This window comes from Mastacembelus armatus, chromosome 12 (genome assembly GCF_900324485.2).
Source record: "Mastacembelus armatus chromosome 12, fMasArm1.2, whole genome shotgun sequence".
NCBI lineage: Eukaryota > Metazoa > Chordata > Actinopteri > Synbranchiformes > Mastacembelidae > Mastacembelus > Mastacembelus armatus.
Genome location: NC_046644.1, coordinates 10915510 through 10937524, shown reverse-complemented (window position 1 = coordinate 10937524; position 22015 = coordinate 10915510). Strand labels below are relative to the sequence as shown.

Genomic DNA, 22015 nt, shown 5'->3' with positions numbered 1-22015 from the left:
GTGACAGAGCAAAACATGCGTAACACAACATGACAAGATGCTGACCAAAGAAAAATCTCACCTACTCATATATCCAGTGAAATGCAACCATTACAAAGAAATAAAGAACATACAAAAATAAATTGACAGCATTTGTTTTGTTTTTTTTTCAAATGTTACTGGAACCAGTGAGGTCTCTTGCCAGGAATACCGATAGAATCGCTTCCCTTTTTGCTAACTGTGTACATATAGAAACTGCTGCTGCTGCTTTGCTTGCAGCTTTGCTTCAAATGACCCTAATAATGACCTTTCTTTTCGTTGTGCACTGGCGCAGAACAGAAACAGAAACAACTGCGACCATTAATACGGTGCACGATCTTTTATCTCTTTGAAACAGAGACTAGTTGAAACACAGTTGAGGTGAGTTTCTGATTTTACAGTGAAGTAAATTCTGTACTTTCTTTTTTAAAATAGTCCATTTTTTAAAATCAAAACAGTAACCAAGTAAAACAAAATCTACATTTATACATAATACATATTGCTTTCTGTGCATTTTATAAAAACTATGACACAAAAATAATAACAACAAAGCATAATGCAAATGTCTGTTAAAAATGCAACAAATGCTTAATGTGACTGATGGTTATTTTTTATGCTTTCAGTATTTCACTGTTCGTGTTTGGAGCTTCAGTACTCCAAAAGTCCCGACTGTCTCCTTGAGCATGGGACAGTGATCTGGGCAGGCCATTACCAGCACCCTGCACCCTCCTCTTTCATTTAGGAACATCTTTAGGGACTCATCAAAAATCTGGTTCCCTTCTCTGTACCCATCCAACAACAGCAGAGTTTGGCTGGACCTGGTTAGTGCAGTCCTCAGCTCATCCTGTGTTGAAATCCTTTCCTTGAGAGAAAGTTGAGTCATTATTTCGTGGAACAGATCACCCTTCACTTCGCTGCAGTCGACATATAAGAGAAGCTGCAGGAAGCTGAGGTCGAGTAGGTTAGAGAGGGCGTGTGTGGGGCCTTCAGTCCAAGAACAGACCAAGGTTTGGGCTACAGTTGTTTTCCCACTTCCTGGAGGTCCCTCAAGAAAATGTGTTGTTCCGGCTTCTGGGAGTAAAGCTTGAAGATTCACAGGCTGGCCCTCACTGAAAAAAAAAAAAAAACAGAAATGAGATTTTGCATACTTTTTCGGAAAGAGGGGTGACTCAGATTTTTTTTTTTTTTCAAATACAACTTATTGACGTTACTGGAAATTAGATGTAGAACGAAAAACCTTTAGATCAATTAGGAAATCTGTATTTGTGACTCACTTGTTTTGCAGCCTGTGAGGCAAGTCTTCCACATCAAAAGTGTTACAGTAGCGTCTCACCTCTGCGTTAAGGAACAATTTGCAATACTCTGCTTTCAGAAACACCCCCAGGTCTTCCTGTATGCATTCTGCAGACAACAAAACAGATCTGATCATGATCACATCAGTCAGATTATGTCTTTTTCTCTCTCTCTGCATTGCACCGACAATTGCCTGTAAACTAGTGGGAGCATGGTGTGTGTATAGGTGGGTATTCAGAAAAATAATCTTTAATTAGTGTAGTTCAGCAGTCTAATGGTGTTACAAACAACTGTAGACATCCAGAAGAAGTGGTCTTGTTCATAACTCTTGCTCTGGATGTCTTAGTTTAACATCTAAGGACAGTCTTCTGCACTAATCCTATTTACACTTGGCATTTTTAGTAGAACATAAGAAAACATACAGACTTTGTGGAGTCATAAGAGTGACTTACCTTCTAAAATATTTCTCTCTTCATCATTTTCTTCCTTTATTTTTAGGCCTGATGGAAAGGAAAGCACTGTTAGAGAACATTGGAGTCATTGTAATACATCAGTGAATACTTCAGTCACTGCTACAGTGGTGTCAGTTCACTCACATATACCAAAGGCAAGTTTAAACTAAATGAATCTAATAAAGATAATAGAAGCACTATTATTGCAATATAGAGAACTTCGCAAAAAAAGCAATGTTTACATTACTGATATCTGGCTCTATGGCAGCATCGGAAGTATCTGTATTCTTTGGCACAGAGAAAGTAGGCCAAAGAAAGAGCAAAAACCAACATCGGTGTGGCTTTTTGACAAGGAGAGTGTGTTCCTTTCTTCCTTCCTTCCTTCCTTCCTTCCTTCCTTCCTTCCTTCCTTCCTTTTATATAGTTTGTCGCGAGCATCGCAGCACAGCTAGGAAACAGGACAGGATGGAAGGGCCAAAGTGTACTAAGGAGCGGCTCATGGTGTGAGTCTGTTTTTGAGTCTTACTAAGACCCTCCAGCTGAAAAGACATTCAGCACCTTTACATGTTCAAAATTCAAAAGAGGTCATGTAGACTTTTAGCCTTATGGGTAGAAGCACAGGACATGCTTGTTTTTGCTAAGTTCAGATGCTGAACTCCACACTGGTCACAAACAGAACAACCTCTAGGGGCCACTGACAGGACTTTTTACAGTCAAAACACACTTGAAAATGATTCATTTAACGATTTCATTTTCCATGAGTAACTCATTGTATAGTCACACCGCAACAACCAACTACTGAAAAAGATGCAACACAGCGAGGCAACTAATTAATGGATGACATTTATAGACAAATGAATCATTATACTGGAGGAGGAAATTAAAGAGAGTTTCAGGATGTCCCTAAATGTGGTATTTCAACCTTCTCCATAGTCAGAGACAAAAACTGGGGGTGTTTTTCTCATCTACTTTGTGCATCACAAATGAATCATCACCTTTTGTTCTCATGGTTTCCACTTTTCTTTATGTAGCTCATAAATGCTTTGCAAGAGAAACAGATTCTACAAAGCCCCTGAAAGATGACGGCGTTTCACTTGAATTTCACTGCAGCCAATACTGAGATAACTACAATATAGTACTATAGTGGAGACTGTGACTGAGATGACCTCTAGCTGGGCCAGTTACAAACTGTAGTACTAGTTGTAGCTGCTGATGATGCCATGGCCAGTGCTGTGTCTTTATCTGTCATAATTACCAGGATGTGAAAAACATAACTAGTTGTGTGTGTATTGACATGGTTGGCTGAACATGTTGAGAGAGCTATTCCTGTACTCTTGGGGTGCAGTAGTAACCAGAGAGTTCAAACCCTGAGGGTCTGGATTAATAATGGTCTCTTGTTATAAAGTTAATAAAAGCAGAGAGAGATAGATACTTTATTCATCCCTCATGGGGGATATTCAGTGTAACTACAGTACCCGAGCCATCATCATGGCACAAAACAGCTCAGGCAATTTAGCCACACCCATACTTATAGCCTGTGGCAGTACTGGGAAAAAGTGTCACGTGATTTCTCTTTTTTTGTAACATCTGCGGCTCATTATCCTAAACTAGTTTGTGTGTTATAACTTTCCCAAGGACTGGTGGCTTCCTATAGTTTAAGGAGGATGCAAAAAGGGGTTTAAGAAAACACAGTAAAAAGAAAAAAGCACAAGCTCTTTTATACTCACAGGATGGAGGCATGCTGTCGTTGTCCATCAGAAGGTTCCTAGTACTGGGAGCACTGGACCCTATCAAAAACACATTGGCATTCATTTATTGTGATGGTCCAGTATGGTGCATGTATTTAAGCAAGGAAAATGTAAAGGTGAGAATAATTATGTATGTTTATTTGCTTGGCACTATATAAAGATACTATGTATTAGAAAAATAAATAATTCAACCACCTTAAAACCAGTGTTTTAACAAGTGGTTTATATTTCCAATGTAAGTGTTTGTTCCCTCTATATGGCAGAATGATGGTATTTCTTTTGGAAATAAATGTATATTTATTGGAATTTATTGTATAAGTGCTATATACGTACAGTGATTGTTCTGCAGACTAGACTTTTTTTTAAAGAAGGTTTAAAGGTCTAAAGGTTTCAAATTACCACTCTGAGGTTTCCATTGTTATAACTAAAGTGAGAGTGCTTATCATGTCCACATATTCATATATAATCAGTCTTCTATGGAAATGATTGAGGTGTTAGTTTGGGGGACTATACAAACAGTAAACGTGCTGTAGAGAAAAACCACCCACGCATTTACAAATAACATCAAATTCCCCTGTCACACCAACCATGACCAATCTGGGTGTTTCCAAAGAGATCAGGTTGAAACACGACTGTTGTAGAAAAGAGCAAAGTCATCTTCACATGAAAACAGACGGGTCACATGCTGACAAAATTCCCTCAAAAGTCAGTTGACAAACATTACATTGTGAATCAAACTTCTAAATACCAAAACGTTTCGCAAATACAGTACTTCCTCTTTTTGTTGGCAACTTTGCTCAACATATATCATATTCGATATGGGAGCGTGCACAGGGTTCAAATGACACATAACTGTTTACCAACAGGACACAATTTCCTCTACCTATCTGACAAAAAAAAAGTTTAACCACTAGCCTGTTATGGATTTGCCACAGGATGGGGGCTTTCTGAATGCTGATTATTGAATTTGGTGGCTACAGGTGAAAGCTGAAGAAATTTTCACTTCTGGTTGGATATGTTTTTCTAACTGACTATTGTCCATGCGTTATCAATTGCAGGTAACTCCCACTTAAAAATAAACCAGGCTGAATGCTTACAAGAAGGAAATAATAAAGCTAAATTATGACCTTGCCCTGCTACCAAAACAACTGGAAACTCCACTCTTACTTCCTGCAAGTATGTAGTCCTGCCTTTGGGCTGCATTGCTGTCATTGTGCACGATGTCTTCATATACAAGTGCACATTCAGTGTGTTATTTTTCACTATAGCTCTATATGGATTTGTGATGCATGCCTAGTGTGTATTTTTTTCATATGCCAGTGCCAAACATTGCCATATTGTTATATGATCTATTGTTGTTAGCTATTCTGCAGATACTGCAGCTATTATGTTCCATATATATGTGTGTGTGTGTGTGTGTGTGTGTGTGTGTGTGTGTGTGTGTGTGTGTGTGTGTGTGTGTGTGTGTGTGTGTGTGTAAAGAATTGATTGGTTACCTTTCCGTCGTCGATACATGAGCACTGCAATGATAATGCCAACCATTACCACTCCAATGCTCAATACAACGATGAGGGCATCACCGTTTGTATGTGCAGCAGGTAATTCATCTGTGGAAAAAGTAAAGAAGTATTAGTTTTTAAAATGTGCAGCGAAACATTCAGTACTTCACTTATACAGTAAATCAGCAATGCTTGTGCTTTGTTTGGCCACTCTGGAAATAACCAAATATGCCAAGACAACAACCACTTTAAACTTCCCCTTGCAGATCAAGTAGCTAAAAATACAGGTATTAAAATGACAATCCAGTTGTTATATTCCATTCTCGTTATTCAGCGTTAAAATAAAAGTAATTCTGATTTCAGGTGCAAAGCTGCAGGAACATGCTTTTCATATTTTAGCTTATCCAGTCCAACCTAGTGTGTCAAAAAGAGCAGCCTAGGTGATAAAACATCTTGCAACAGCACTCCTACAAACAAACAATTCACTACACTGAACACTGAATAATAGAAAACAATAGTAGATGCTCATATGTATGTTTTTAGAGAAAACTCCCCATCCCCAAGGCTAATCCACATAACTTTATATTGGAAACTAAAGTTCACATTAGGACAATTCACTTAGTTTCTTTTTCTCAGAGGAAATATGTGGAAGGACACAGCTGGCTGCTTGCCTCTTGTGATTCTTCTATCATTTTGTATTTTTTCAGGCAGTATAGTGCTGACAAAAGAGATTGGGGGAGGGGAGATGGGTGATGACTATTCTATGAAGAACCAGACTTAGGGATGTTGCAATTACATGGTTAGCAGCTGAAACTTCTGCCTGCTTGAGTCTGTGCTCCATTTCCATAGTTTAACTACTGTGCTGTAAAAATAGAAAGGGAATAAAAGTCTACCTGGAATGAAAAATGTTGCAGAGTGGTCACCATTTGTAAAGTTGCACGTATAGTTGTTTATGTCCGATGGGCTGACATATATCTGACTGGTGATTAGAAAGAGCTTGTCTTCTGTTGGTACAACTTTGGTGTCGGCATTGAGCCTCTGCAGGTGTCCATTGTTCCACACAACAGATGATTCAGGGTACCCCTCGGACTGACAGGTTAGCTGCACCTTATTACCATCTGGAGTCTTCTCAATGTGTTGGACCACTTTTTTGTAAGGTGCTAGGGAAGAATAGGAAGAATCAACATATATATTATATATATATATATATATATATATTCCATATATATGTGGTGTGTAGATTAAAACCACTATGATATGTTTTTTTTTAAATTTGGTCAAGAGATCTTGCATAAGGTGCATTTTTGAATTTCACTTTCAGAATGAGAAATTCCTGCTTAGAAATACCATTTTTTGTAGTCATTGTGCAAGAGTATTCCCAAAACTAATCCTCTGAGGTCTAGCCCACACACATAAAAGACTACAGTGCATTAAAACAACGTCATAGGCTCTGTGCTTACCAATAACAGACAAAGTCATTGTTTTATAGTCAGCTCCTTCTCTTGTGTCAACCAGACATCGGTAGGTCCCAGAGTCATTGATCCTGAGCCTAGAGACCTGTAAAGTGACAAAAGATGTAGATCCCAACATATTTTAGTCCATGTATAGTTAGTTAGTTTAATCTAGACAAACTTTGCTGTATTGTGTCTCTTCTTGATGATGTAGCATAGTATTTGATACAACAAAGTTGACACAGATATTAATGTGTGACAGAAATGTGATACTTTTACATGAGCAAGGAAATTTCTCTGGAAGTCTTATCTATCAGCACAGTTTCTGGGAATTTCAGCCCTGAGTGACAGCCGGGGATTGGAAGTGTTGACAGGAAATTACATGTCTTCATCCCTGCAAACATTGTGTGACAGTAATTACCTGTAACTTGGCCCAGCCTTCCTTCAGCTCATCACTGAGAAGCTTCACTCGGCCATGATCCTCCGGTGATGGCACATGCTCCACACCGTTATCCAGCTGATAAACTTCCCGAGTAAACGTCGGGGTGATCCAGTGCCAAGTCACTCTCATTTGAGCCTGAGGATCTTCTGGTTTAGGCTTAAACCTACAGCCCATCACAACATCCTCTCCAAACTCTGACGTGTACATGGTTCGCTCTGCCTCAACAGTGAACAAGACTGCAGGGAAATAATCCAAAGGAACGTCAAGATTAATGTAAACTGCCCCAGAGTTAATATCCTGTTGTGTCCTTGTTTGCTGATAAATGTCTATATTGTTTTACATACCTGAGAGAGATGGCTGAAGCATGATTTGTAAAACTACAACAAAGGTCCAGTCCATTTAGACCTTGGGAACAAAGAAAAAGAGGATTTTACACTTGCTAAACTTTTTTGAGCATGTTACTGGCAACATGAGTCATTTTACACTGGAAGGCCAGATGTGAAAAAAAAAAAAACTGTATGACAGCAAGCCAAAAAACTGTGTCACTCTGTCAGCCCCACCATACACACACCACAACACACACGCACACAACTCCTTGTAAACAAATCTTATCTTTTTAGGTTACAGAAATGGTTTTTCAGTGAACTCTCCAGTGCTGTTGCTCAGCAAAACACTTTATAGCTTGGAATTTGAGTCAGTTGCTGTTAATTATTAACCTCATGAAGCTGCTTGGCTCATAATAAACTTAATTCAACCACAGCAATATTAACCAGTTACTAAGTATTAAGCTGGAATTGTAGATGTTAATGAACATGTTTACATAACAAAATAAAGTGAGATAAATATATTGGTCTCAAGCCTTCAGAGTTACATTCAGACATTTGGCAAATATGCTGTAAATATATATAAATATATCAAAAATATACACTTACAAATATAAAGTCACCGCTCGATTGCGTTAATAGCGAGTGTAGCGTTTTACTAGTGTAACACGAATTGCAAAAAAAGAAGAATAAACAAATAAGTAAAAAAACAAAGTTGCGGAAAACCCTGACTGTTTGTTATTTATGTCGCATTCGTACCTGCAGGTCATGCAGCAACAAGCGGTGTGTTCATTCGGTGTTTCCTTCTTCCTTCAGCTTTTATAATGAGCTGCAGTCAGTCGCGCTGGCTTTATATTGGTAGCTACAGCTGAAACATTCCCAACGCGTGCGCACCCAAACACTCCCTGCCCTCAACTCAGCGATACAGTCTGTTGTTGAGTCGGGTAAAAAAAAAAAAAAGGGAAGGAGGTAACAGGATCGGATCAATAGATAGATAGATAGATAGATAGATAGATAGATAGATAGATAGATAGAGTCACTGATGACAATGATTTGAAACTGCTGTGTTTTCCCTCTTTGTTTCAGTCTCTGTTTTTATGACCAGTTTCATGTCAAAGTGTCACCTGTACATTACAGTGTTAAGTCATCAGTTTATCAGTTCATGATTTTATCACACGGCTGCCTCACGTGAAGTTAAGAAAACCGTGTTTCCTGAGTTTAATGTGTCGGGTGGTGTGAGGTACAGTTTAGCATTTACTGTAGCCTTATAATTGAATTGATGGCTTAAGAAAAACACTAAGAGTAATGAGTAATAATAATAGACTACACATCATCATCATCATCATCAGAGGTGGATGTAAATGTGAATGTAACCTATATATATATAAGAATGTTGTAATGATAAGCCCTCAAAATGAAACTTGCTGTCAGTAATGACAATACTTAGAGCTGAATTATTTTACTTTTATTGTGTTAAGGAGTAAAGAGAAACTAAATATAAATGGGTTTAAGCAAGACCAGTCATTTCAAGACGTCTTGACTCCAAAGTTCCTGTTCCTTCTTTCACTTGTAGCTATGGTAAAGTAGAGTAAATTAACTAGTATTTCAAATAGGACTAATACATAAATGTGAACAGAGTTTAATTTTCACACAGGTCAAGACATCTCATATTGGAAAATTGGAAATGTGAACTGGAGAAATTCACACAGCATATCAGAGAGTAATTTTCTGTACAGTTTCCTTCGCAGCCAGCTGGACTTCCCTTATACAAGCAGTGGGCATGCATCCAGTAATTCCATCGACTATACCTGGAAGGATTGCCCTGTCCCATTTACAGTTTGACTGTATGAAACCTCTGTGGGTTTTCCACCACCTCACTTACAGTTGTCCAAATTTTTTGTGTGTTCACACACACCTTTTTTGTAATATAGAAGTATGACAGTCTCACATGTTGTATGGTGCTGATATATGCAGGAAGCTTATTTTTGCGATACTTGTCTGTAATGGTTTGTTTCCATTATGTCTTTTGGAAATCCCTTGAAAAATCTGACTCTAGATAAAGCAGATAAAATCCATCTCATTGCAAAAATGTGGTTCCTGTCATGTACTAAAACATGTAGTATGTATTTTACTATGGAAAAAAAACAGAAGACACTAACTGAGAAATAATACTTCAATTTAAGAAAAATATTAATCTTCCTCCTAAACCAATCATGGTTTTAAAAATGGAAAAACACATGGAAAGATACAACAGCCTAAGTGTTCTCACTAGCAGTTCTTTGATCAAATATGCTTATCTGCCCAGGAAGGTTGAAGTTAGGCAGGAATCCCCAACTCTGATGCAATGACAAAAGATAGCTTGGCTTGAAAAGGTTCACTGAATATGAAGATATCACTTTGATTATTAAGTCAGAGCCAAACAAAGAGTAGCTTGACCTGTTAATCCTCCCACAAAGTTAGTGTAGAATCACTGCACATAATAATGATTCCAGTTACACAATGTTCACCCATCTAATATCTATGCAATTTATCTACACGACATTTGCATAATATTCCACAGACCGCAATGTTGTTTTCTCTGTTGCATTGAAGTAATACTGTTTTTACAACACTTCAGGGTATATCTGAAATTACTTTGCAAAATCAAATTTTTACATAGAAACATCCATTGTAGGGTTGACACATAGAGACATATAAATACTTACACTCATATTCATACCTACAGGCAATTTAGAGTCACCTGTTAACCTAACCCTACACTGCATGTTTTGGAATGTAGGAGGAAGTTGGAGTACCTGGAAACAACCCATACAGACACGTGGAGAAACGTGCAAACTCCACAGAGAAAGGCCCCAGGAAGTCCATGGATTTAAACTTGGAGCCTTCATCTAACTTTAGATGAATTACAATAACATAAAGTAATTAAGTAAGCTCATGAGGAAGCAGTTCAGCCTAATCTATTAGAAGTCATCTAGATTAGAAGATACATGTTTTTTACTCCTGTGATGTTCATATTTTCTCTCAGGTTAACAAAGTGAATATTAACATATAATAAATATAATAATATTTGCGTATATTTTTAAATTAATGCATATATTGTCTTCTGAAGCTGACATAAAGCACAGTTTAAAAAGAAATGTTTTACTGTCAACTACTTGTCATTATTATTGTTGTTGTTGTTGTTGTTTTTATTAACTAAAACCAAGCCAAGCAGCTTCATGAGAACAAAAACATTTTTCATTAAAACAAACATAAATTCATTTACTGCATGGGAAGCTATTTAAACATGAGGTTGCCCATATTGTTTGTAATGTTTTGTTTTTCATTGGTGACCCCTTGGTTAAAACTGTGCACACATCGGGACTTGGTTTAGATCCAGGCTTTGAATTCAGCAAAGTTCAAGGATCTAATTCAATGACGGTCCTTGAAAATGTGCACAGGCAAGTGACAGTATAATAATCAGTTATTGACCAACAGAGGGAGCTGTTTGTCAAATAACTACAACCTGCCTGCAGCTCTGGGACAAATATTAAACCGATAATGCAAGCAATGTGTGTACACTATGTAATTTTTTCACTTATTGAGAGCAGAATCCTGTTTAAAAATTGGATCATTAATGTCAGTTGTCCCGTATGACAAATCAATTTAGTAATTCATTGTTTTATATGAGTTTAAAATGTTTTTGTTTAGCGACAGGCTGTCATTAACATATATGTTACAAAATGAATTGTATATATGCTATAAAATTGCCAAAGATATAGATATACATCCCCTTTAAGTTCAGACATCAAGTGCGCCTTTTGTCTTACTTTTATTTTGAAAGTCTGACCGGAAACACGGAAGTTGTTTTAAGGCGGTGCACGCTTTTGTTTTGGTAAAGCCTGACCTTGAATCCTCGTTAATGCTGTTTTTGTCAAATTTATCTTTATACTGTTTAGCGTAAAACCTCCAAAGTATATTAGGTATGTACAGCTTTCCCTTTTAGCTAAGCCAAGCTAGCAGGCAGGGTTAGAAGCGACGTTTAACACCCGGTGAAGTTATTTTATTTATTGTATTTACCCAAACTAGCATACACGTCGTTAGCCAGAAGCACAGAACCATGTGTGAAGTCATTCCACGTATTGCTACGTTTTGTTAGCACGTAGCACATCAGATGGTTTGCATGTCAGACGGGCTCTGCAGCGGGTAACTGCAGAAGCATTGACATGAAGCAGAGCTTAGTTTCCAGTGCAGCCAAACACTCGTCAAATGTCGTTGTTTAATGTTTATGTGCCTGTGAGTCTGATACGTGGGCTCATGTGTTGACTCCTGCAGGGACAGCGCCACCATGGGGTTTCTATTGTCTAAATCCATGGACGCGAACCTGAAAAAGCAGCAGGAGTTCATGCTCCACAATTCACGTCTGCAGGTGAGTGAAGCTGCACAAACAACGTTGAGCACAAGAAGCATCTGCTTCTGTTCAGAGGCCCCTGGTTCATTATGATCACTGCTGTTTTGTTTAGGGAAAAAAAAACTAAAAGTGCTCCACACTATTAAAGCACCATATCAATAAAGATCTTGAGCGGGGTCCTGATCTAGTGACTCCAACCTTAAGGAGAATCCCAGTGTCAAAATTGAGCTTCAAGATTTAATATTAATTGTTTAGTTGATATTATTTTTACACATATGTGCCTGAACTAACATGTATGAGAATTACCACAAAACAAACATGGAGCTCTGTAATAATCTGGTATTGTTTTACCTGTGATCCTAGTCCACATATACCAGAGTTTTGTTAGTTTGGTCTAGAAAACCAGCTCTGTCCTATCTGTCTTTACAGCCTGGCATGTTCTTCTTCTTTTTTTTTAATCAGTCTCAAAGCCATGGGTTTAAGGTCTCAGCATTCCCATTTTGAGACTACAGGGTTTATTGCACTCATTTTTTTTTCATTTAAACAAAATGACTGTTTTGTTTTTTGGGTTTTTTTTTTTTACCTTTTCGTTATTGGGCCCAGTTTGTTGTGATTTATTCGTGCCTGCAAGCTGCCGAGCAGCAGGTGGGATGTGTGGCTGTCATAACACCAATAACATTATCCGACTTACGCCCAAAAGGTTTTCTCTATTGTTAGCCCCTTAATTTTCTCTCCCAGCTGTAAATATGGTCTGATCACCGATATTATTCAGTGATGGCAAAGGTTTGGCAATTGAGTTTCAGAGTATTTGTTTGTGACGATGACTCACAGGTGAATATCAGGCGAGGGTTTATGCATTGCTCTAGTGGATCCACATTGTTTCATTGCCTTAACTTAATGGAGATGGTTTCATATTTATTGTTCACACTCATTTTTAACTATGAGTTTGTCTGCCTGAGATAAGTTGATTGCTCATCTTTTAATTTCGATGAATAACCTTTACCTTTAATCTTTACCTGTCAGATCTTGGCTGAAGAAAACATATGTGGATCTCTAACATTCAAACAAAAATCATCAGGGTTACTAAGGATCAAATATTATAATATTATGTTGCTGTCTGTAGCAGGAAAAGGTTTTGCTGGGTTTTTTTTTTTTTTCATCTTTGACATTCACGTTTTATATTGACATCACCAAAGTTAATGAGTAATATCAACCCCAGCAATTTCAGAATATCTGGGAAGCATCATTGTTGCCTCCCATTGCATTAAGGTGTCAGAGATGATTGCTTGCCAGTGTTTTTAAGGCACATCAGTCACTGGTAATTGATCCTTGCCATGCTCTTGCCTTGTGAACTCTGAAGTCAAAGCCATTGTGTTTGAATTATGGGTCCATCTTAAACATAATTTAAAACTTCAGTGTATAGAAGTCCACTTCTGTGATTCATTGGTTAAAGATAAGTGGCACCTCTGAAATAACAGAAATCATGTTCTGTCACTTTATATTTGAAAATGGGTCTTCATGGCCAATAATAGGTTGGTTTTTTTGTCATCTATTCACTAGAGTTGGATGGGTTTGAAATTTCCTGTAAGTTTTTTTTTTTATTTTTATTTTTTTTTTGCTGGTTTTTGACCACAGGGATTACTTTCTATAGATAATGCAAACATTTAAAAAAGAAAGAAATAAAGACAGCACTGATATCTTAGGTGTGCTTCAGTTTGTGGTTCATGTGAATCAGTTTTCCAAGTATTGTCCTGCTCTGTGTGTGTTCTCAGCTTTTAAAAAATGTCAGCGAATTTCCCGCTTACGTTTCATCTCTGCTCACGCTCTGTCATCTTCAGAGTGGACTCATCGTGGCTTATTTCTTTGTATCACTTTTTCTTCACTGCTTTTTCCAGTCATTCTCACAGTCATTGTGTAATTCTCTGCTGCTTGCCCAAACTTGCCCCCAAATCTATTGGTCATCCCCCTGTGATGTTGTCACTGAGACACGACGCTTTCTACTTTCACAGCAACACTATGGTGCTGTGCAGGCTGTTCAGTGTATCATACAAAACCCCAGAGTAATCACTTGGACACAGACAATAGAAACATGAATCTAAAATATGAAACAACAGTGAAATCAGATCATTACAATGTGAAAGTATTTTTGATATAGTGAGTATGTTTAGAGTCATTGTTATGGCTGGGCATTGAACCCCAATACTTTTTTTTTTTGCTACTGTACCAACTGAACTATAGCACCAAATATATGAAAATGTACCTGATTACATTAAATTCACTTAAAATGTTTCCTACTAGACTATTTTTATTTAGACATTTGGAAGCTTTTGTTTCAACACTGTTTAACATCTGTTAAATGAATGAAAAAGGGTTTAGTAGAGAAACATAGTTTCACCAAATTGTATCTGCACTGGGATTTGGAAATTTCGAAATAACACCCAATTTCCAGGCATAAATTGAGTGATTTGGATGTTACCGGCATTTGTGTTGACATCTGTGAAGTTGGAAGTGTATTTAGTGGTTGTATGCGTTTGTGATTTTGATGAGTTTGTTCCTGTTGGTTACTGTAAGTGTAGTGAAGTAGCAGATGGAGCAATAGAGGAAGATTGGCTCTTTGATGCTTTCATATGAGGAAGACGGTACGTTGGGTCCAACAGAGAGGGCGTTAAGTTTCCGGATGATGGAAAGCTGGCAGACTTTATGATTGGTGTTTATGATTGGAGTGTTCATCGAAGTTTGAATTAAATTGCTCAGTTAAATGTGTGTACGTAATTGAAGCTCCCCAACATGTCAGCTGTATCGGTGCTCATGGTGATGAAGTTGTGGAGGGTGGAGGTCAAATACTGCCGTCCCTGAGATCACCAGAAACAACCAGCATATGACTGCACTCATTTGATTTCATAAATAATCACGCAGACTTTTCTTTTTTTTACTATCTTGTCATCACTGTGTGGATTGACAATTTTGCCATATCTAAAATTATCACATTCGTTTTACCTCTTATTGTGCTAATTCCAATGAAAACCAACTTAATAAGACAGTTCATCCTGTTCATGTTTATTTGCTTTTTTTTTCTACTATTGGTTCTCAGACTACAATAACTTTTTTTTAAGATCCATGGGAATATTCTCTTCAACAGAAACTTATATGCAGGGATGAAATAATATCACTGACAGGAATCAGGGTAGTTTCCAGTTGATGGTATTACATTCAGACCCAGTGTCTCAAGTCTACTTCCTGTTTTGTTACCGAGATGAGAAAAGGAATGACCTCATGAGAGGTGACGTATCTTTTAGCGATATGTGTTCTCCACCGTGTCACCAGAATCCCTTTTTAAATATTTGTCCCTCATGATGACCAAAATGACTCTGATTGGCAATAGGTAATTTTCCTTTGTTGTCTCTATCAAAACATAATTAAATTATTGTAAATTATTGAGTCATGAACAACACCTGCTGCTTTTTGTTTTGTTTTGGGTTTTTTTTTTTTTCAACATATTAATGAGGCATACTTAAGTTCACTATTATTCACCAAAACAAATACTGTTTCTGTGTATTTTAATAGTTTGAAACATTATCCATCCAGTCTTGAATATCACTCCTATGGCTTTAAAAAGTGTGTCGCTCCTTCCTTCCTGTAGAGGGTAGTAGGTGCAGTTGGCAGTGGATCCTGGTACGTAGTAGGTTTCAGGATAAACAGAACAGAAACTCTGATGTGGATGTGGAAATTCATATCTGTATTAGCAGAACATGATTGAATGACACGTGAATGTCCTCTAGTGTTTTTATCCAGAGTGTGTTTGCATGTCTCTTTTTTTTCAGTTGTAAGACAACATTTTTGAAATTACCAGCACTATATTAAGAAAGAAGCATTGTAGCTAATGTGTATTTTTGTTACTCTAAATCTGATAATTATTTTAGTTTCTGGTATTTTACTGGCGTTTCTATAAAATATCTGGAAATGTGAAATCATCCAAAGTCCCAGAGCCCATGGTGAGTTATTTTCTCCACCCACTTAACCAAAATTCAATATGCTGTCACTACATCTAAGACAAATTGATTCATCATTTCAACTCCAAAATCTTTTTTGTGGTTAGTATATTATATTTATATAGTATATAAATAGTATATTTTACCGTACACACAGGGTGAGCAGCTTTGTGAGTGTTTTTGCCCCACTTTTAATGCCCTGGACTTTTCCTCCTGCCTGTGGCATCCCAAAAAGATACCAGAAAACTGAGCTCCTTCCTCAAAATCATTTTATCTGCTGCAGCAACAGCTGCTGTGGATGGACTGTATGTTTTGTGCTCAACTAAAATGAGTGTTGATTGAACTCACAACCACATAATCAGCCTTAATATCATGCAATAAAAGAACATTAGGTATAATGGCTGATTGTGCTTCATTACCACAAGTGCCCTTAACTTTACTTTCACCTGATGGCAGCACTGTGGTTACAGCTATTTTATTAAACCGAGAATTATCTTTGCTCTTTATCACTTATGTTTATTAGTGACCAATTTCAGCCACAGTCAGCCAATCACTACACTTAATGTTCTTTACACGGTCTCCATGTATAAACCACTAAAGGTATTTTGTTAGTGTCATCATCCATCCATTATCTGTACCCGCTTATTCCTGGTTAGTGTTATCATATCAAACGTTTTTAACAGAATTTGCTGTGGCGTAGAGAGTGACAGCAGTAGAGATCCAAAAAGCTGTTTGTATCATTCCTAATCATTTTTATTCTAGAAATGTGAACCATTATCACTCTTGATGGAAACGTTTCTGTCAACTAAAGCTGATGACCACCTCTCATGCCCACTGTGAAACCCTGAGGGAAGGTTGACTAATCATACTTGCCCTTTTTCGTCCGCCCTGACATATTTTAACACATTTGGTGCTGGGAGTTGGTCAATATGAAGCTAACACCCTCAGAAAACATTGTTAAATTAAGTCTGACTTGTTGCTGTTATACCCTAAACCCCCGCAGGCCTTAAGAACAGCCGAACGTCCATTGTTCAGTCCTAATTCTTCCTTGGTAATTGTACATATTATGATTACTCTGGCATTTTACTTATAGGATGCTGAGGTCCTCATATTTCAGTAGCAACTTGCAGCTATTGTGGTATGATAAACCTTTGTTGTTTTTTTTTAATTCATTAATTCTGATAACTTCTTCACCTCAGATGTTTGAATGTATCCTTTAAATGACTGAAGAAGCAAGTCTCCATTAGTGTCTGTTTTACGGACGCCACATATTTAATTTCATTCGCTTTGGCTCCAGTGCCACGTTACGGTCAGCCATTAGAACAGACATCCAGAACTGTTCGTGAATATGTGCAGAGAGTCAGAAATGCTGTTTCTCCAACATGCAATTAATGTCACCGACTTACTTGAATGGCACTGCGGTCATTTTTTTTAAGCCACTGACAGTGAGTTAGCATCACTCTCCTGTTAAGTGGAAATTTGACGTATTCCCTTTTTGTGAATAAAGGCTTTTTAATTGAGAATGTCACTCTGTCGGCTCAATAGTAATTGCTGTTCAGGAAGCATGTATTTGTGCATATAGATGTGAGTTCGTGTCAAACATGAAACAGCAGATGAGGGACTTATTTTTGATCCTCTGACTGTCTGCCTGCTGTCCGCCGTCTGTCTTGCTGCTTTAACATCTGATCGTTTTATATCTCGCCTTATTATTTTCACCAGATTTGATGTTTTAAAATATTTCTCATTTAATATTTTTTTAATTTCTCCAGAGCATGTAACATCACCTCCAGATGTATGCACTGTACATTTTTAAAATTACATAAAAGCAAAAAAATGGAATATGTTGTTTTGCAACTTTGGATAATAATATCATTTTATAGTCTTTGACCAATGCAGGATTTTTGAGGCTGAAACAGAAGTTTCTATTCTGCGGTTTTAAGATCGGCCAATATTCTCTTTTTTTTTAAATAATATAAAAACATAACAAAACATGTCATCAGTCAGATACTGAATGATGATGTTTCTGTATTACCTTTTTGGCATTTTGATTTTTTTTTATCAGTCATCTTGTATGCTGATACCTGTGTATCTGAAATATGGCATCATCGGTTGATATAATGGACCAGCCAGTTTATTAGTGTTTCTATTGGGCTTCAATGGTCCTTTATGCCTGATGAAGCCTCCTGTGTCCTTTCTCCTGTGTATGTGTGTAGATGGAGCGTCAGATCGTGATGCAGAACCAGATGAGAGAGAGACAGATGGCTATGCAGATTGCCTGGTCCAGAGAGTTCCTCAAATACTTTGGCACTTTCTTTACTGTAGCCACAGTGGGGCTCACTATAGGGTGAGTTTTGATTCAAATCAGATGCACGCAGTGAGAAAATCTCCTGAGCTGGCCTGTTTACAACAGCTGTAAAGTGTGATCCTCACAGTCTTCACAGCTTCACAGTTAAATGAATCACACTTTGGAGTCTAGTGGCCTTTACCAGTGCAGCTCCATGTAAGATGTTTTGTAAGTGTTAGACACGGTAGTCACATCAAGTTTAACAGTTATAGTCTTGCTAAAAGCGACAAGCCACCTATAGGTGGCACTACAGCAACATGATATATTTAAATGGCCCTAATTTAGATTTTATTTTCTGATAATAAAATAAAATTGTGTAGTCCACATGGAGTTATGCACTCTTTCTGAGTGCTTTTGTTTACAGTGTGTATATTAAAAGTGAATCTGTTTTGTCTTTCTACTTTTTTAGCGCTGTTAAAAGAAAAAAGCCGGTCCTGTTGGGGCCCATCATTCCTCTCGGGTTCATCTTAGCCTACCAGATGGACAGCGCCTATGGGACGCTTATTTATCGGATGAGAGGTAAAACTACCCATTAATCAGGTTTTTTCTGTTACATGAATCATTTGTAGCTCACATTGCCAAATCATTTTTCACAACATACACTGTACATATGTACACATATTAATACAAAACCAAAACACATAATAAACCTCCTCTTACAAGCCTACATCTGTTCCATGCTAGTAGCGCTCACTTGGAGAGGCTGAAACTAAATAATTAACATTAATTAGCTGACACTTTAAAAGCTCAAATGGCTTATTTGAGAAGAACAAAACAAAAACTTCTGCATGATGTAGGAAAAAAAAAAGTTAGCTTCACACGTTACAACACAATGTGTGTGTTCTTCCACTGTACCTCCAGGGGAGGCTGAGAGTATCATGGCATCTGAACATGACCGTCTGGACTTGCCTCTTGGGACTCCAACCTTTGATAGCATAGAGAAGGCCCGCCGTGCTAAAAGCAACCTCACCTCCTTCTTGGAGAAATGACAAGTTGGTAATTTGAGACAAAATCACAGTGGGTCCAGTCTGTGCATTCACCCATGCTGCTTTTGCTTGATTATGTCTTTTTTAAAGTTACACAGTTTGCACTGGTTCTCTGTTATGTACCTTGAACCAAATTAGTAACAATGTTAATGAATATTAAAATAATGGTGTTTCTGTTTTTATGGTTATCATTATGGAGATGTCCTTTCAAATGCTGACTAGCTGATGTGGAATACCAGTCCAAATATTTAAGTTACTGTAGTAATACAGTGTTACAGCATACCATAAAATCATTTTGTTGCATGAACATTTGCTTCAATAACTGGATGTTCAAACACTACGGCACATTGAGAATATGGCTCAAGTTGCTGTTGGCTGCATTAAATCGTTTTTGACCACTAGAGGGCAGAAGCACTCCTAAACATAAATGCTGTAACTCAACTCAGATTATAATGACCCTTAACAGGCAAGTCATAAGTGGTACTCGTGATGCTGGTACTCACTTGTCACAGCTTTCTCGAACTACATAACCAAATCAACTTACTTTTTACTTATTGAGGCTTTAATTGCAAAGTTTTTCAACACTGCAACATTTGTCGTGACGGCAGAAGATTCTTATTACTCTGAACTGTTGTCAGTAAAAATATTGGTCACATTACCTACAACAGAGTTAATTTGCCAAGGCTGAATTTGAGTCCTATAATCAGCATTGGTTTAATTGTCCTCATGGTATTAATGGATGTAAAATACTACAAGGTGCTGACATTTATGCATTATCGACATACCCTAATTTTATTTGCTGTTTATCAACACAGAAACTATATTTGTAAATCCAATAAAAAGAAATATTACAGACTGTCTCTTAACCAGTCATCTTTTGTATCAAGGTGCTGCTGGAATGCAAAGCACAGAAACCAATGACTTTGAGATAGACAGTTAAAACATGAATAAACCTTTTCCATTTTTAATTTCTTCCCAGACCAGTCACACTTCATATAAAATATTCCCTTAATATTGGAATAACAACAAAATAACTCCCAAGTACGTCATCATCATCAATCTAAGTGACGTGCGTGTGGTGCGGTGTATGTCTGGAGGAGAGGGGGTTGGGATCGAACAGTGAGGTTGATGAGTGAACTAGTGACTAGGAGTATAAAAGCTTGTGTCCACACAAAGAGAGAACAAGGAGAGAAAACCAAAGTCTGCTTTTTAACACAAACCAGACATATAGAAGCATCTTTTACACCTTGACCAGGCTGCAACAGAACTCTCCAGACAGAGAAAAGAACAAGCAATCCAGCAGGAATTGAAACACTGATCAGATCTGAGGTGGAACTCAGCTGATCCACCTGTGCAGCGCAGACCAGTCAGCTTTTTCCAAAAGTCAACATGCTCTGGAGATTGACTCTTGCCATGGCTGTGGTGTGTGTCGGTGGCATATGCAGCTGTGTGAAGGCTGATGTCATGAACAGACTGATCGTACCGAGGGACTACGGGGTGAAACTGTGCGGGAGAGAGTTCATCAGAGCAGTCATTTTCACCTGCGGAGGCTCCCGGTGGAAAAGATCCACAGAGGAGGACTTAGGTGAGTTGATATTATTACACTTTTCATTCATTTCTTAATATGTAGACGTTAATTAAACAGATATTAAAGTGGATATCCAAATATAGTAGTTCAATGTATGTAGTTGTGTATGCAGACATGTTTCAAAGCACAATACTTAATCCAAGACTGTTGAAACACGTCTTCAAATATATTCTAATGGGAAAAAATGATTTCTCATTCATACAAAAAGCTCAAGAGCCTCATATTTCAGCACCTTGGTTAGCTCACACCGTTGACTGAACAAACATGAAGCATTGAAATTATCACCATCAGTTCTGTATTGTTAGTCCTCCAGAAAGCACCTTTTATTAAACTCTTTGACATGTTATACTATAAGCTTTATACTCACCACCTGTTTTTCCTTGAGGTCAGTTAATTTAATCATTTGTCTCTTTCTCTAGACCCTTTCCAGTGGAGTTCCCTCATTGAAGGCACAGTAGACGACAACCAACCCACCTGGCAGCATGGCGCAGCGCTCTTAGATAACAACTCTCCTCTCCGCACTGGCTCCTCTCACTCCCTGGCAGATCTGCTGGCTCTTTACAGGGCTGTAGGAGACAAGCAGCGGTCACTCAGTGACCCAGCCCCGCTGGAGAAGTTTCAGTCATCTGTGGTTATAGGCAAGCAAGCTGGTAGTCCAGCAGTGGCTGACTGGTCTGTACCAAGCAAGAAGAAGAGGAACTTTTCTCTGGGTGTGGCAGGGATGTGCTGTAATCAGGGTTGTACTAAGAATGATATCGGGCGCTTGTGCTGAGGAAAGGACGTGGCAGAGGGGTGGTGACTTAAAGGTGTTGTGACGGGTGGTACTGGACAGAATATACTGACCATAGAGGTGTCTGACTTAGACTCAACGCATTACCACTTCATGTCTGTCATTTTTTGTTTACTCTCCCCACTTGATATTTTGTAGATGTTCTATATGGCTGTTATGTACTGTATGTCACCCATCCTTGACAATAAATTTTAAATACCATGTTAATATGAAGTTTTGAGCAGTTTCCTACATTGTCTTCAATACCTGTTTATATGCGTGGAAAGGATTTGGAGCAAAGATCAGCATCCGTGTTCTCGCCAGCAGACTGATGACACTGTTCATGCTAAAACAGGCTAATATCACACATTAATGTCATTTAGGCTGCTGTGAACTTAATGCTGGCCTCTGTTCACAACATTACACCTGCCTGATCATCAGCACCAACACCAACCAACACCCAAAGGACAATACTGAGTTGGGGGTTTTTTTTTTTTTTTTTCAACTTTATTTAAGCCATTTTTGAAAATACACTTGACCCACTGACAAAAAATAAAAAAAAATAAAAGCTGTACACATAAAAATCTTCTCATCTTGACTAGAAAAACCTGTAAGCTCTTCCACTATTGGTACAATATAATGAAACTTTATGTAAAAAGCAAAGTGCATTTAGTTACAAAAAGTACTATAGTATGTTTATGTGTATACACACCTGAAATGTAA

General features: G+C 37.9%; 3 protein-coding genes across 4 annotated transcripts; 2 read left to right on the top strand and 1 right to left on the bottom strand.

Annotated features, from left to right (window-relative positions):
• Positions 1-118: 118 nt before the first annotated feature.
• On the bottom strand, positions 119-8070 carry LOC113124907 (programmed cell death 1 ligand 1-like). Its single transcript, XM_026298076.1, has 10 exons — positions 7986-8070; positions 7248-7308; positions 6883-7139; positions 6471-6567; positions 5904-6170; positions 5008-5118; positions 3491-3550; positions 1764-1811; positions 1293-1419; positions 119-1127 (listed from the first exon to the last, which is right to left on the bottom strand). Exons 2-10 carry the CDS (start codon positions 7300-7302, stop codon positions 638-640), a joined length of 1512 nt encoding a protein of 503 aa, XP_026153861.1. The 5' UTR covers positions 7303-7308; positions 7986-8070; the 3' UTR covers positions 119-637.
• A 2991-nt stretch (positions 8071-11061) lies between these two features.
• On the top strand, positions 11062-19788 carry plgrkt (plasminogen receptor, C-terminal lysine transmembrane protein). Of its 2 annotated transcripts, none has more exons than XM_026296614.1 (5): positions 11062-11100; positions 11541-11634; positions 17819-17949; positions 18359-18468; positions 18811-19788. In XM_026296614.1, the coding sequence occupies exons 2-5, from the start codon at positions 11554-11556 to the stop codon at positions 18936-18938; spliced, it is 450 nt and encodes a 149-aa protein (XP_026152399.1). In that variant the 5' UTR covers positions 11062-11100; positions 11541-11553; the 3' UTR covers positions 18939-19788. The 2 variants fall into 2 exon arrangements, with proteins under 2 accessions (XP_026152399.1, XP_026152398.1); XM_026296613.1 differs by having other exon boundaries at positions 11079-11188.
• A 136-nt stretch (positions 19789-19924) lies between these two features.
• rln1 (relaxin 1) lies at positions 19925-21667 on the top strand. The gene is made up of 2 exons (XM_026296612.1): positions 19925-20520; positions 20943-21667. Exons 1-2 carry the CDS (start codon positions 20325-20327, stop codon positions 21293-21295), a joined length of 549 nt encoding a protein of 182 aa, XP_026152397.1. The 5' UTR covers positions 19925-20324; the 3' UTR covers positions 21296-21667.
• Positions 21668-22015: the final 348 nt, after the last annotated feature.

What these genes read in the sequence shown, in the direction of transcription:
- LOC113124907 (XM_026298076.1), bottom strand. Translation starts at nt 7,302, where the DNA reads ATGGACTGGACCTTTGTTGTAGTTTTACAAATCATGCTTCAGCCATCT. An exon ending in AATGACTTTGTCTGTTATTG is followed by an intron (nt 6,171 to 6,470) that starts GTAAGCACAGAG and finishes ATTCTTCCCTAG; the next exon opens with CACCTTACAAAAAAGTGGTC. An exon ending in CCTCACAGGCTGCAAAACAA is followed by an intron (nt 1,128 to 1,292) that starts GTGAGTCACAAA and finishes TTTTTTTTTCAG; the next exon opens with TGAGGGCCAGCCTGTGAATC.
- plgrkt (XM_026296614.1), top strand. Translation starts at nt 11,554, where the DNA reads ATGGGGTTTCTATTGTCTAAATCCATGGACGCGAACCTGAAAAAGCAG. An exon ending in TCCACAATTCACGTCTGCAG is followed by an intron (nt 11,635 to 17,818) that starts GTGAGTGAAGCT and finishes GTATGTGTGTAG; the next exon opens with ATGGAGCGTCAGATCGTGAT. An exon ending in ACAGTGGGGCTCACTATAGG is followed by an intron (nt 17,950 to 18,358) that starts GTGAGTTTTGAT and finishes CTACTTTTTTAG; the next exon opens with CGCTGTTAAAAGAAAAAAGC.
- rln1 (XM_026296612.1), top strand. Translation starts at nt 20,325, where the DNA reads ATGCTCTGGAGATTGACTCTTGCCATGGCTGTGGTGTGTGTCGGTGGC. An exon ending in ATCCACAGAGGAGGACTTAG is followed by an intron (nt 20,521 to 20,942) that starts GTGAGTTGATAT and finishes CTCTTTCTCTAG; the next exon opens with ACCCTTTCCAGTGGAGTTCC.